Source organism: Elaeis guineensis, chromosome 1, assembly GCF_000442705.2.
Source record: "Elaeis guineensis isolate ETL-2024a chromosome 1, EG11, whole genome shotgun sequence".
Classification (NCBI taxonomy): Eukaryota; Viridiplantae; Streptophyta; class Magnoliopsida; order Arecales; family Arecaceae; genus Elaeis; species Elaeis guineensis.
The window spans coordinates 169,756,597-169,772,491 of record NC_025993.2 but is presented as its reverse complement, the minus strand read 5'-3'; the positions used below and the strand labels follow the sequence as shown (position 1 = coordinate 169,772,491).

Below are 15,895 nucleotides of genomic sequence, written 5' to 3'. Positions count from 1 at the left end.
CGTAGGATAAATGAATGGAGCATTGATTGGAGTCAATGACCGGTAGCAGTATTGTGGAGGGGGAAAGATTTTTTTTTTTTTTTAACGACATATGTAGCTAATCATGCTAGATTTTTTATGGATATTTTTATTTTAAATTGATTTAATAAATCTGATTAAAAAAAGAAAAAGGGCTTTCGCGTTGATATCACAGCTCACAAAGCTTCTCTTGTCGGGTGAAACATGGAGCAAGGGAGGTACAGTTTTGTAAAATATCCAGAGATATGTCTGTTACTTTGGGATTCTATTTGACCTGGAAGATTATTTACCTCTTTTAAAAACGCAGAGCGTATTTGACAAGAGAGACGTGTCCCACGCAACGAGCCAATCGACCCTCGCCACCTCAGCCCGCCCGAGAATCTTTTTTCCCGATAAAGTGGTTTCCGTAAACAGCGAATGCATGTTCGAGGCGGGGGTGGGTCCACCTCCACCAGGCCACCACCGACTATTCGCGGAAGTGGGAGATCATCGGATTCACTCCCCGATCCCAGACTTCTGACACGGCATCAACTCCAGACGAAAAGTAAAACACAGAGAAAATTTTGTGACAACAGAATGGTTGACAGAAAAACAAACGCATGCCATACAAATATCCTCCAGAGAGCGCCTGCTTCCATGAACCGGGTTTTCTACGTCATCCTTCTCTCTACCCCTTCTTATTCTTCTTTCCCGCTGTGCTTCTCAAAGACTTCTCGAAGGAGTCCATCTCGGTTCGTTCTCCACTCTCTTCTCTTTTCCATCTGGGGGCTCCACTGCGATCGCCTCTCGCTCGTGAGTGGAACCATTCCTCTTCGCTCTCTTCTTTTCAGCTCTTTCTTGCATGAGTTCTTGTTTTTGCATACCGTGCGATGATTTCTTGATGAGTTTTATGTTTTGATGCTGTTTGTTTCTTGATCTTGGGTACTGATTCTTGTAGTTAGGTTCTTTAAATCTTGGGATTCTTGCTGTGAGTTCCTTGATTTTAACTCTTAAGCAAATGGTGGTCTTTTAATCTCCACCAAAGCAATAAAACTTCCAACCGAATCGTGGTCTTCAATTTGGGTTTCTTTAGTCTCTTCTTTTACTGTTTTACCTCAAATCCATGTATGTCGTTTAAACATTTGTTTCGCATCAGAGTTTAATTCTAACGAATTCTTTCCTTATGACCGTTCAGTCAACATTTGGAAATATATACTCCATCATCCACCGAGTCTTGGTTTGGTGGGCTTGCAGCGTGTTTACTGTTAGAGGACGAAAGCAAATTAGAGAGTCCTGGTTGTTATTTGATAAAGATTGTTGCAGGATAGTTATCTGGCTGCTATTTGATAAAGTAATTTGGATGCTTTTATAATTGGACGGGGAGCACTAGTGGCAGATGTCCACAGTCCAAATATAGTCACAAGTTTTCAAGATTGAGATTTCTTGGTATGGTGCTGTAGATATCTGGTTAATTTAGCGGGTAAACGTTAGATACCAACTTCAGCAGTACAGAGTCCTGTAACTATATTTATTCATTGTTATTTAAATATATACATAATCCTTTGTGACTGATAATGAAAGCTCTTTTAAAATGGTTGTCCTGCTTAAAGCAGGTGGTTTTCAGAGAAAATCAGTTTTTGATGTTCATGGAACTACTCATGTGCATGTCTTGTTCCTAGGAGCTGCGGAACACCCATTTATTTAGTTATCTAAATTAAATTTGAGTAGAGGTAATTTATATCATGCTGCTGGTTCAAGATTTGATGGGGACTGGGTAGTATTATCAGAACATCAACGCCTCATTCTTGGAAGTCTCCTAGATACCTTTTCTCTTCATTTTTGTCGCAATCTCCATATCTTTGCAGATTTACTCACTTGTTTATGTGTTCCGTTTGTTCTCTGTATAAGTTTGCTGCTCTATTTGATGATCGCCTTTCCTGTTTAGCATCTTGGCCTATCAAAATATGCCATCTATTGCTTCTCCAAAGCATTTATGTTTCTACGAGAGGAAGACAGATTTACTTGTTCTAGTGTGGCCTAAATGGTTTGAAATGTTTACCTATTACTTCATATGAAATGTTTATCTCCTGGCTTCTTTTTAACTGTCATATATTATTTTTTATTTTACATAGCAAGTGTAAAACCTAGAAGCAGTTTCTGCTCAGATCTGTCATCATGTTATCAGACTTACGTGTGTATGGTTACCTATGTGTTTAACAACCTCCTTTGAACTGGTCATGATGTCACATTTTGATGTAAACTGATATGACCATTGGGTGAATTTGATACGAAAACATGCATAGCAGAATAAAAAGAAAAATATTTTTTATTGTGTATTACATGTTATGAAGGAATCCTGTTTAAAAATGTAAAGTAGACATTGAAATGTGAAAGCATTTCAGTTCAATAAATCATGTGTCCTACAGATGATTGTTTCGGTTGGTGGGGGGGGGGGGGGGAGTGAATAGTGGAAAAAAGATCCTATTATCCTGAACTTTCTAGGTAGAGTATCTCATCAAGATATTTGACGATTGAAATTTGTGCTTATTTTGATACTTTCTAGGTGGAGTATCTCCTAAACTTTCAAGACATTAGTGGCATACCTGTTAAGAATTGAGTCTTGGGAATAACTAATGTGAGTGTTCTTTTTGCCCTGCAATCACCATTGCTATTACATTGTTAGCTTAGCTTCCCTTTGTAAAATTCTCTGTCCTAATCATGATTCCCCTTGTGCTTCGTCTGCTGCAATCACCAATTCACCTTTTTTTCTTTCTTTACACCCCCCCACCCCCCACCCCCCCGGATTTCTTCTTTTAATGATCCTTAGCTCAATGCAGAAGGCAAATGCCTTCTGGCCCCAATCATCTGTTTTTGAAAAAATCATAACATATTGTGAACCTATTTGTTCTTTTTTTTTTCATTAAAATTTCTGTAAATTACATATAATGGCATCTTTAGATTTAGGTTCAAAAGTCATGTTTAATTAACATAGATTAAAACAAATCAGGGAGAAAACAAATTGAGTTCCCAAATGGATTGATATGGATCATCTTTGTACTCTTCAAATTGAGCCATCACTGAGGCACAAACCTCTTTAAGTTCCTAAAGGGATTGAATTGTGCCTATGTTCATGAAAGTTTTAGGTTTGACATATTGGTCAGCCAATGCTCCTACAGTTTCCTTGCATTCATATGCAGTTTTCTTATGATGCTATATGCAGATGACACTTGATGCCGAGCTATAAATATCTAGTAAATTCCATTCATGAATAATGAAAATGTTTTATGTCCTAGATGTCTTTGCTGATGAAAAAACAATTTTATAACTTTGATGATCATGTAAGAAAAATCATAATCTTCATGAGAGAAACAATAAGTTGATGTTTAAATGCAGTTCTTACTAGATCTGCCTTTCCAGATTTCAACTATTGGATTTTCTTGACTGGTTTGATAGACAAACCATGTGTGTGATATGTCCAAAATCCTATTCTTCCTTACTGACCTTTCCCGCTGCAGCTTTGATGGGATATTCTCACTATTTGTTGGTTGTTATGCTTTCACCCTATTTTCATGTCATCTGGTGAATGCTATGTTCCTTGCCTTACTGGGAATCAGTTTATCTTTGCAGCAGCCAGCAAATACTTGATTGCTTGCTGGGATCAAATAATTTGTGTTAAGTGTGCTTGGTTAATATTCAGGTATAGCACCACATCTGTTGTGTTTACAACATATGAATCCTTTGGATCCTCATTGTATTTATAACATATAATTTTCATTCAATATTCACAGATTGATTCAACCCAAAAATGGGGATATATCTTAGCAGTCCAAAAACTGAGAAGTTTTCTGAAGATGGTTCAAATGCCAGACTTGCATTTGGTTTGTCATCCATGCAAGGCTGGCGTTCATTTATGGAAGATGCAGTAAGTACTATATGACACTTTTATGTTCTCAGTAGTTCATAACAGTGTCACCAGCTATGAATTATTAGATGTCATCTAATGAATTTATAACAACGAGTGAAATATCTTACACAAATCAGGTAAGTTCTTTCTTAAATAATTATAGTATCCAAGGATGTAGTTTGATCTAAATAATCACGATCCATTTAAATGATTTTTTGATAGAGAATAAAGTATTCTGGACTTAAAGCAAACTAGTTTCTTGTTATCCACCCTTGATTTATTTTCTTTATGTGGATCTATTTGAATACATCACTGATATTAGAAATGAATCTTGAGAGGCCTTTTGTTATGTCTGCGCCAGATATTTTCATTTATACCTTGCATGTAAGGTAGCATGTTGAAGCATCAGAGCCTATGATGATATCTTCTGAGTGGGAACTCTGCTTGTTTACCCACTTCATGTGAAGGAATTCAAACCAAGAATGAACCTTGATTAGATTAAATAATTTACAATCTAGTATAAAGAGAACTATGAGTTAGCAAAATACAGGAGATAATAACTAGAACCTAAGCAAAAGAAAAAAAGACATATTCAAAGCTAATTCAGCTGTGTACATAAGTAAAATTGCACAGGTGGCTTCAATATTGGAGCATCAGAAGTCCATAATGATATCTTCTGAGTGGGAATTCTGCTTGTTTAGCCACTTCATGTGAAAGAATTCAAACCAAGATTGAACACTTGATTAGATTAAATAATTTTACCATCTAGTATAAAGAGAACTATGAGTTAGCAAAATACAGGAGATAATAACTAAAACGTAAGCAAAAGAAAAAAAAAATATTTGAAGCTAACTCAGCTGTGTACATAGGCAAAATGCACAGGTGGCTTAAATATGTGTGGGTGTAATTTTTCAAATGATGCTATGAAAAGCTTTAGGTGCAGCCAGATTAGCTTTTACGTACCACTTACACAAAATACTGTCCTAGTTTCCCTACTTGCCCTGTGAATTATTAAATGCAAACGGTTTGCGACTCATTATGATCTCCTCATGCAGATCATTAGCTCTTGTGGGTTTTTACATTTATAATATATTTATGTCATTGTTTTTTTCCAAATGTTTTGTGAGATATTCTTGTTAGTCACAATCATATTTTCCAGCATGCTGCTGTGCCAGACCTTGACAATTGCACATCATTCTTTGGTGTTTATGATGGCCATGGAGGTAAGTTGTAGATCTCTTATTTCTTATGTCCTCTATGAACTTCATATAATTATAACAACTTATCCTTTCGTGTCTTTAGCTTTAGTTTCTGGTTCAGTCATGGTTCCATTTGAGATTTTTAATTTAAAATTTGTGCTTTATTAGCAATTGCACAATTTTCCAGCTGCCATATGCTTTCCTCTTCACCTTAACTACATGTTCATGTTTTGATATTTTTGGTCTATTTAATGTATTATGAGATATAAGAAGTTTTATTCATGCATGTCTTAAATGGACCGATGTCTGTTAAACAATATTGAATTTTTTAATGAAAGTGCACCTATTCTAGTAGCTAGCTCAGAAGGATGTGCTAGTTTAAAATTGTACACCTACCTAGGGTTATTGTAACACATTGTGATATTACACTATCATTTGGTAATCATCTATATATCCCCCTTATATTTGCCAGCATATTTGCAGTCTTGATTCAACATTAATAAATTATCAGAAGATTTGCAAGATTGTAAAAGGTAATTTGGGTCCTGGTTGGTATTGGGTTGATTGTCATACATAATTAAGCAATGTATTAGTTCTGACATATCATCGTTGAGGAGCATTTTTGCCTGCACCAAAGCTGTGTGATCCCTTGAAAAGATGATGGATATTGCATCTGAGCATTATTTTTTTAGAGATTTATCAGTTTATGTTCTCATTTTTACTGCATGGTGCATGTTTCACCCCATTTTTAACATTCTTGTGTTATATTCTTTTACCAGGGTGAGTCTTATATCAATGCATTCACGAAAATTATCGAGCTCACCTTGTTGTTTTCTCTTATTTTTACACATTGAAGCACCAATCTTACCCCAAAATTCTAGTGAGTTATTCTGCAGGCACTGGAGGTAGCCCTTGAGCAGAATAAGCATCATAAAAACAATCCAAATGTTTGGAATATTTCATGATGGTTATCATAAAAATTACCTGCACTGTGCTCCAGAATGTTTAACCCAGAGTCTTTAACTTGGTTTTATACACATTTGAATGGAGTACCTTGTGGGACTCAAATCCAGAATTCTGCCAATACTTTATCTTGAGACTTGGTGTATGACACCTGACCTCTTTCATTGTAGTAGTTCCCTGTGAAAGCCTGAGTTGCAACTGGAAACATAATGCCATAGTGTTCATGATTCATTACCTCATTAGATGTTGATGAAGCATCTTTCTCCAAAGATGGCTGCTGTGCTAAGATTGGTGCATAATAGACACTGGTTCCATAATTGTATTCTATAGTTAGCTAGGAGAATAGATTGTGATCTGGCTCAAGCAGTGTCTCTCATTTGATTTCCCTAGTTTTACTTTTAATTTTCATTTGGTCTTATCACAACATTGTAATACCAGTTCAAATTGATGTCCTCATTGCTCTTATAGGAAAAGTAGTTGCCAAGTTCTGTGCAAAGTATCTGCACACTCAAGTACTCAAATATGGAACTTATATGGGTGGTGATTTAGCTGCTTCAGTACAAAAAGCTTTTTTCAGGTAAGCTATAGTGCTATATATTTTTTCCCATATTCTGCTTTGTGCTTGAAATGCTTATTTCCTAATTGGAGGCAAGTAATGGGAGCACTTAGTAAATTGATGCATGTATGAAATGTTATGTAATTCTATCTTTGCAGAATGGATGAGATGATGCAAGGACAGAGAGGGTGGAGAGAATTATCTGTACTGGGAGATAAGATAACCAAATTTTCTGCAATGCTTGAAGGTGTGATGTGGTCCCCAAAGGGAAGTGATTCTGACGGCCATGCAGATGACTGGGCTTTCGAACAGGTACATCTGAATGACACTTTGTAGTTAATTCATGAATTTTCATGTTTTTTCCTCTAGCATATGTACCATGAAAACCTTGGGTGATGTTGTGGTCTAACCATGTTGTGTCTTCTGCATTTTTTTCTAAGAAAAGGAATAAGGGAAAGAATTGCTGAGGTGAAATTGTTTTTCTCTAAAAAAGAAAAAGGAAAAAATGGACAAGAATATGTAAATTAAGAGTTTAAGGTGAAGTCGATGCAAAATAGTATTTGCACTGGCTCAGCCTCATTCAAGCACATGGAAAATAAGTAAAGGATGGGACTGCAAGTGTCTAGCACAAGGTCCACAAAACCGGTACTGGAAACCTATTGGTGCATTACCGGTTCGCCATGGAATGGTCAATATAATACAGTATGTACCCCATATTGATACAGGCTCTCAACATTTTTATCTCACTCCCAGCCATGGTACTTCCTGAAACCAGATAGTATAGGTCGGCACCAGGCAGTACAAGATGGTTCTGCTCCGCTTAGACCGGTATGGACTGAGTTGGCTCATATTCTGAATTGAGCCTCGGCATTGTACTGGTATCTTACCAATACAGATTGATACGATAGACCTTGATCCATCAAATAAATCATAGTCTTGAATTAACCATGTGTGCATGCCGAGTTCATGCATGCATAAAATATTGCAGTCTGGAGATTGTGTTGAGTCATCAGTTACTTTGGATTATCAGTTACTGATCCTCTTGATTTTTTTTTTCTTCCCTTAAAATCAAGCCTTTCTATTATGTTATAGGGCCCATATATAATGAGTCAACATGCTACTCTATAAACATGGTGACCATGTATAAATGGGGGCATTTGTTTTTTGGCATGCCTTCTTCTGATTCACTGTTGTTAGGGCTTCACTGTTTGGGCAATTGATGGTTGTCATGGGGGAAAACAAATTTTGTAACACTTAGTTTTTGGAGTTCAAATCTCTAGTAGGGTGTATCTGAATAAAGAAGGTTAAAAGCAAAGGAAAGGGGAGGTTTAGAAGATTTTCTGGTTTAGGAAAACTAGATGAAAGTTCAGGGGCAGTTTACATTCATGGGATAAGAAGCTGAGAGTTCTTCAATATCACACCCAAATCCAAAACATAATATGGCCATACTACCGTCGGGCATTGCCTGTGATAACACGAAGCAACCATAGAAACCTGTACAAATATTCATCTTGTATAAAATAGAACAAAAAGGGTCCAAAGTCTACCATTCATTAAATAAAGGAACAAGTGCTGGTATAGAGCTTCCAAATCTAAAATTCAAATGTTTAAAAACCCATAAACTTAAAAATCCATAAAATTATCAACTAATAAACTAAAATTCTACTATAAAAGCGTCCAAGCTTGCTAGCATGAATTCTAAGCTTGGATCATTTCTTCCTCCTAGAAACCTTATTTGTTTGAAAAGAATAAAAAGAAAGGTGAGCTACATAGCTCAGGAACCAAACCTTGCACTACATTATCAGATCAAGTATAAGTTTTACATGGCTCAATAAATAACTTTCATAAAAAATATATTATTTTATAGTAACAATACAATAAGCTAAGTCACAAAATAATAATGCTTTCATTTATGCATAAATCATGCAAATTTCATAAATATGGTTCCAAGTGTATAATATAAATAAAGTCATAAAATCATTTATCATTTAGCTATGTCATAGTTCACAATACTACTCTCCTACATTAATGCTAAGGTCACTTTATATTGTAACAAGGTCGCAATCGACTAAGTATTATGATTCATAATTTATGTACTAACTTTATACTAGTTGGTAGGGGCGTAATTCTTGTGCCAACTGTAAACCCACTGGCAGGGCCTTATGGAACTAAATCTATACATAGCTATCTAAGCCTTTAAAGCATTTATATCTTTTCTTTAAAACAAACGTATATAAGTGGATTGAAAAGCACTAAACGATATAATAGAGTTCATAAGACATAAACAAGACACAATAAAATAGTCACAGAATCATTCTTTTCATAATCAAATACAAACATTTCATAGTTCATAAATAAGTCATTAACATTAAAACATTTAGGGGACCCTTCTTTTTATGACGCCCTATGAAGATGATGCTGGTCGGGTGAACTGAATCAGTCAAAATCAAGATTTGGGGTGCCGGTACCGATGGTCGTATCGGCCGACTTATGGTATGATTCCGTACCATATCAAACCGATGCGAACCGAAACAAGGAAAGGACCCGAACTGGGAGGAGGAAAAGAGAGAAAAATAGAGAGAGAGGGAGGAAGAAAGAAAAGAAGGGAGGGGAAGGAGTTGGAGGGGCTGTTGGACGGCCTCCGGCTGGCTGTCGTAGCCGCCGGACGGCACAGTCCACGCGTGCGGCGCTGTATGTGTGGGGTTTTTTTAAAAAACTAAAATTTAAGTGAAGCCGGCAAATGATTTGCCGGCTACACTATTTTTGCTTTTTTTTTTAAAAAAATTCAAAAAAATGAAGCTGGCAATCCGATTGCCGACTTCACTGATTTTATTTTTTTTTAAAAAAAACTCTTAAACAATGAAGCTGGAAAATGGTTTGCTGGCTTCACTGTTCATCTCCATTTTTAAAAAAGCCCGATGCGTGAACAGGGGCGACGCCCTTGTTCCTTGGCCTTGATGCCACCTGTGTGGTTTCCATCGTCTGCTGCCCACGGCGGCCATTCGAAAACCTCCGACAGCCCTTGCGCTGTCCCGTCTTCCCTCCAGTGAGTCACTTCCCCTCTCTCTCTTTCTCTCTCATTTAACAGCCCTATCGGGCAAACCGAGCAGAAACGATCCTCCGACTGCCGTAGCGGGCCACTGCCGGCCTCCGACGGTATCCTCCTCTCTCTCCCTCTCCTCTTCTCTATCTCTTTGCCTCTGTTTCCCTCTCTTTCTTCTCCGGCACCGGCGCGTGCCATTTTTTCTGCTGGAATTGTTCTAGTTCTCCGCCGATACGGTTCGGTCCGCCCCGAACCGGCCAGTTCGGTACGGTTCCGAAAATCATGGTCAAAATAGTATAGTCCAATTTGTTAGATCAAAAAACAAGTGTCCAATCAAATCAAAGGTAACATGTTAGGAGTTGTCACTAATGCATCTTAGGACCGCTGATGAAGGCTGGGGTGGAGGAAGGACAGGTCCGGCTTGATAGCAGCATCCGACGGCCTGGATCAGTCCGACCTAGGTAGTCGGATTGGTTAAATCACGAAACAAGAGTCATACAAAGGCACAAGTAGCTCAATAGAGATTGATAATGATGGAATCCAGCGATGCTCAGCAAGTACCAAGCTGGGTGCAGACATGCTGCCCAACCACCATGGGGTTCAAGACCTTTTCACCAGGTTGATCAAAATTATGGGGTCTACTGGGGCCAGCCCAACCCAAGAGAGTAAGAGAGATAGAAAGAGTAGAGAGAGAAAGGAGAGGAGAACGAGAAATAGAGGGTGAAACAAGGCTTCACCGCTTCTCATCAAAAGGGAAAGAGGGCCATGGCACTTGGTGGTGTCGCTGGTGGTCACGGCTGGTTAATAGGTGACCAGTGACGACTACAATGGCCAGAAAAGAGGAGAAAAAGAGCCAAGAAAATAGGATTCCACAATAGGGCACCATGGAGGTTAGGCGTCAAATCGAGCCTCGATCGCTCAACAGTGGCTGTGGCTGAGCTCCATTGTTTGGTCACTACAATCAAGGAAGGGCTCATCCAGTACTAGCGGCAGGGTCCTCGGCTTCAAAACATGGAGAAAAGTATTGAAGCAGAGGAGGCTATTTCAGAATAGGGGAGGGGTTTGTTAGGAAAATCTTGCAATCTCCTGAGGAGATCTCGGCTGATGATAGGGGTCTATTCAAGAGTAGCGAGAGAGAGAGAGAAAGAGAGATATTCCTCAACTCTGGCGAGGTCACGGTGATGATTTCAATGAAAGCTAGAATGGTGGCTTCTGGAAGAGAGAAGGAGATGAGGGCTACCAGTGTCAGTTTTCAGGCAGTGGTTTTTGCAGTGGAACTCAAAGGGGGTGTGAGGTGCTATTAAATAGAGTGGAGGCCAGGGTTTCCTAGCCTCTGATGCCCTCTTGGAAGGGCAAATGCCTCCTGGATTGATGGAAGAAGAAGATGAAGACTGCCATCAGAAGTGCTATCGTTCGGGCATGTGCAAAGCACATCCCCAGCCTAGGTGAAAATAGATCGGGGTCGGCTGGTCGGTCCAGGAAGTTCCAGGCCAGTCCAAGTAGACTGGGCCTCACATTTACTAGCTGTTCCCAAGTCTTTTGGGTGAAGACTTGATTCAGACATGCAGACAAAAGAAAAGGAAAATTAAAAAAAAAAAAAATCAAATAATGGAAGAGAAGAACAAGGATTTAGGGGTTTGAGTGCTCTAAGGACCGATCATTAACATCAAACCATGTCTCAACTATTTGAGATAGGTGTTATACATCCTTATGCACCCATCCATCTTGTCAAGGGCAGCTATGGTATTACAAGCCTTTCTAAATCTTTTCCTAGAACTTGTTGCCTTGACATCTCCAGCTTATGGGGAACTATAAAGCCTATACTTGTTAGTAGCTGGGTTAACTACCTCAAATTTTTTTTTGAAAAGCAGTTCTTTGTATTTAATACAAATTATTGACATGAGAATGACACAACATTTCAACCATTATCTTTTGTTGTTTAATAGTCTCCAAGAGTGTTAAGAGGAAGGTTCACTGTCTCGGTGCCGGACCCTATCCTAGTAAAATCCTATTATCGTGTTGGTACATGGTTCGGTATAGTATGGTAGTATCGGTATGGGGTAGTATGATATATTAGTACAGTACGGTAGGCATCGTATCAGGCGGTACAGCTAACCATGGTTGTGAACGTCGAAGGTTTCTTAGGATTTAGCTTTGCAAAGTTTCAAGTGTGCTTATTTTTTCTGGTTTTCTTGGAATGGTTCAGCGGCCATAAGGTTAATTTGTACTGGTTTGTGGAGACTAATTGGGCCCAATTAGGTAAGTTAAAGGTGTTTTGTTTTGCTCTAAAAAGAGTGAACAACCAGCTGATTTTGGGGAATGTTTTAAATTTTTAATTTTTTTGGATGGATGCTTTGAGTGCAGAAAATTTCAGGAGAAGGCTGGTTTATTCTTCCTTTCCAAAATTTCAAAAAAGGGAACTTTTATATGTTCAAATGGGTCCATTATGTTGAATCTTAATGCAGAAAATCATTGCCTTCATATATATCAAAAATGTTATGACCTGAAACTTTGTGATCAGGGACCCCACTCTGATTTCTCTGGACCGACATCTGGAAGTACAGCTTGTGTGGCTGTCATTAGGAACAACCAACTCATTGTTGCAAATGCTGGTGATTCTCGTTGTGTAATCTCAAGGAAGGGTCAGGTTTGTTAATTTGGCAAACCATTGTGCTGATGTTTTCTTCTGGTAATTTAAAAAGGCTATTCTTGTTTGCTAACAAATTTATGTCAACATGTGTTCCGTCTGTTTTTTTTTGTTTTATAGGCATACAATCTGTCAAGGGATCACAAGCCAGAGCTTGCTGTTGAGAAAGAAAGAATCCTTAAAGCAGGAGGTTTTATTCATGAAGGACGAGTAAATGGAAGCTTGAACCTTGCAAGAGCCATTGGTAACTTCCATACTACTGTTTGTGGACTTCTCTCAGAATCACAAGGCATCTTAAAATTTGTTTGCATTTCTTGCATCTGATTCTGCCTGCAGGCGACATGGAATTCAAGCAGAACAAGTCTTTGCCAGCTGAAAGGCAAATTGTGACTTGCAATCCAGACATAAACATTGTAAGTAATCTGCATTTTTATCCTCAGTAATCTTTGAATTTCATTGTGCTAATCATGGCCTTTCAAATTTTGTGGTGAATTTTATTATAAGGTGCTGCTGTCATTTACTTTCTGTCATTTGTTAGGTGGAGCTTTGTGATGATGATGACTTCCTCGTTCTGGCATGTGATGGAATCTGGTATATCTTCCCTGCAACTCCGCATTTGAGAAAACCATGCATAGTTATCATGTTCTCTTGTGGAATTTTCCAAGTATTCGCAACATGTTTGTAAAACTAAATGCAAAACAGAGTTACTGGGGCCAGTGCTAGAGTTGGTTCTTATGTTGGGAAGTGATGGGGCCAGTAAGAATTGTTCATTGTTATATCATGAAGTCGTAGAATTGCAAATTTCCCTCAGGTGGGAGGGAACTGAGTTGGATTGAGAAATGGTGTCAAATTTGGAAAGGTCCCACAATGGGACCTGGAGCAACAATATCTGCAATATGGATTCTACAGTTTCTTCAATTGCTAGTGGTGGTGATGGTGCTTGGAAGGGGACCCAGAGGGAAAGAACATATGAAATAAGGATTTTAGGAGTTTAGGGGGCATTGTGGCCCTTCTCGCTACACTGACTACACTCCTAGACTACCATATATATTGGCATGATCCATCTATATTTCTGTGTCTCAATGATATATTGTAGCTTGGTTAACTTTCAGAATTATTAATGGTTTAGCTACATTTCCATCATGTACGTATTCATTTGTAATAGATATCTTGTTAAAAGATAGTTTCTGTTACTACTTTTCCCAGGGAATGCATGTCAAGCCAGCAACTGGTGGATTTCATCCATGAGCACATAAAGACTGTGCGTATGCTTTTCCCTTCTTTGAACTTTGTCAATCTTATTTGTCTCTAGCAAATGCTGCAAGCAATGAAAAAAGGCAATAAGCTAAAAATTGTTCCTCCAAATCCACACTAATCAGCTACCATTTCTGAACCACTAAAAAGTAAAAAATTCGGTATGCCCTTCTTGTAGAGAAGAAGAGGTCTTTTAGATCTTTTAGAAGATCTTTTAACTTTCATCAGATTTATTATCAAATGACTACGGTAGCCATATAAGAGATCATCGGTTGGTTAGATACTTAAATTTGAAAATTGAAGCATTTTTATTTCTCAAATATCATCCTTTCCTGATGCACATACTGCTTGGGACTGCAGGAAAGTCGCCTGTCTGCAGTGTGTGAGAGAGTACTTGATAGGTGTTTGGCACCATCAACAGCCAATGGAGAGGGATGTGATAACATGACCATGATCTTGGTCCAGTTTAAAAGGCCTATCAAGTCCAGTGTTGCCAGCACATAGTATCACTCTGGTTAGCTGAGCTCAAACTTGTTTTTGTGGCTCTGCCTTCCCTTAATTGTTCAAAGTGCAAGATATGTAACAATGTGACCTTTTCTTTAGTTTATATCTAGATTCACGCATCTGTTCCATGTACATGATTAGCATGACTCAGAAGTAATGGGCTTAAAAGAAAGATGGCATTCTGTGACTAAATTGGCAGGTTCCTTTGGACTATAGGTGTAATGTAATTATTTGGTCTTATCACATTAGAAAGCATATTGTTTCTCATTTATTTTCAGCATCAGTCAGCTAATTATGTCAGGATGTTTTCTTTTTAGATTTTGTCTGAAAGTATATGTAACATAGAGTGAGGCATATCATATTTCAGTTGCCCCTTTTTCAGGGAATGGAAGAATTCATCGATGATCTTTTGGTTTATGAAACTAATATTCGGTGGGTGTTCGGAATAAGGATTCAAATCCCATGGGACAAGGCAATTCCAGCTTTTTTTATGGAACAGGACATGTGATGTCCTGATACTTGGAACCATGGATGTTCCATCCTTTTTCTGTCTCTGCCCTGTCCTAATTTTGACCCGACACTTGGAATATTGGGATTTAAATCTTCCATCTGAAATATTTCACTTTGTCATAGAAGAGACCTAATAGAATTTGAGGTTATCTTATTTTCAAAAAAAATTTTTCACAGGTTGCTTGTACTCATGTCTTGTAAGTGATAATGCATGTGATAGAGGAGTGGAAATCGGGGGGTTGGGGGCAATCTCCTAATGTTCACTCTGTAATAGTAGATATGTGAACTACATAGTTTGGATAAAATTACAGATACAATATCTCCTTGGCTAAACCTAAGTTGCACCTAGAGATGTTCTGTTGAAGAAGGGAAATTATGTAAATTGAGTCTCTTCCTGTCTTGTGGGCAGAAAAACAAGCAGCATTTGCTAACTGCAAGTATGGAAAATGCGGGACTCCATCTCATTTGCTTTCTTGGGGTAGCCTTATGCCAGCCTTCGAAAACTCATTGTATAGGATCTTTAGATTTATTTCTGAATTCTGATTGATAAGAAAGGGAACTTGATCCATGGCGACTAACCAGTCTCGTCGTTGATGCATGATGGTAAGGGTGACAGAGATTCTGATGCAACACCAACACTTGAAGTTCCCCATTCCCTTATATTTGGCTATCCAGATCCTCATATTTGGGTATCAAGATTATTCAGGGTACTCAACAACAACTTTGTTTCTTCTGGAGCCTAGATCATCATCTTCATGCTTGTGCATGATCATGATTCTAAACATGGTTATCACTAAAGCTTTAATGGTTCCGGCATTTCCTTTTCCTGAAAATGTGAATGTGATCCTAAGTATAATTTCTAACAACCTATGGCCACAGGAGAAGACTTGAAGCAATGTTAGCTTGGTTAAATCTTTGACTGTAACCGTACAGCTTTTGTCATTGTATTGACGGTCCATTCCTACTGTTTGATTGGCATTCTTTTTTCTTAATTATAATTTTTCTTATGAACATTATGACATGGAGGCACTCTTTGATTCCTAAAGAAAACAGTGGAAAAAACAGAAAAGATATGAATTTTTTTTTCGTTTCCCTTTTTTTTTTTTTTCTCCAGGCAGGACGGGCATAATAGGGGGGATCATCGAAGAAGCAACAAAAAGTAGCAGCTTCATGGCTATTATTATCATTTGTTATTGACATCATCATCATTATCTAAAACTCGGATTTTTAGGATACTGGAAGCCTCTTTTTCGTTCCGAAGTCAGCCCGGTGTGGCAATTCCCAGGCAAACCCTCGTTCTAAATTTTAATTACCAGTT

At 38.2% G+C, this 15,895-nt stretch overlaps 1 protein-coding gene across 7 annotated transcripts; it reads left to right on the top strand.

Moving 5' to 3' along the window:
- The first annotated feature begins 579 nt into the window (after positions 1–579).
- On the top strand, positions 580–15,826 carry LOC105060156 (probable protein phosphatase 2C 11). 7 transcript variants are annotated; one of them, XM_073248126.1, is made up of 13 exons: positions 740–810; positions 2,561–2,632; positions 3,625–3,694; positions 3,786–3,919; positions 5,061–5,124; positions 6,532–6,640; positions 6,778–6,931; positions 12,184–12,309; positions 12,430–12,553; positions 12,646–12,722; positions 12,848–12,900; positions 13,516–13,570; positions 13,924–14,077. In XM_073248126.1, exons 4-13 carry the CDS (start codon positions 3,803–3,805, stop codon positions 14,065–14,067), a joined length of 1,023 nt encoding a protein of 340 aa, XP_073104227.1. In that variant the 5' UTR covers positions 740–810; positions 2,561–2,632; positions 3,625–3,694; positions 3,786–3,802; the 3' UTR covers positions 14,068–14,077. The 7 variants fall into 7 exon arrangements, with proteins under 7 accessions (XP_073104222.1, XP_073104239.1, XP_010942062.2 ...); XM_010943762.4 differs by lacking the exon at positions 2,561–2,632 and having other exon boundaries at positions 657–810; positions 13,924–14,347; XM_010943763.4 differs by lacking the exon at positions 2,561–2,632 and having other exon boundaries at positions 677–749.
- Positions 15,827–15,895: the final 69 nt, after the last annotated feature.

Coding starts and splice junctions, on each gene's coding strand:
- LOC105060156 (XM_073248121.1), top strand. CDS start 595: ATGGTTGACAGAAAAACAAACGCATGCCATACAAATATCCTCCAGAGA. Junction 6,641..6,777: donor GTACAAAAAGCTTTTTTCAG/GTAAGCTATAGT, acceptor CTATCTTTGCAG/AATGGATGAGATGATGCAAG. Junction 12,554..12,645: donor GAACCTTGCAAGAGCCATTG/GTAACTTCCATA, acceptor TTCTGCCTGCAG/GCGACATGGAATTCAAGCAG.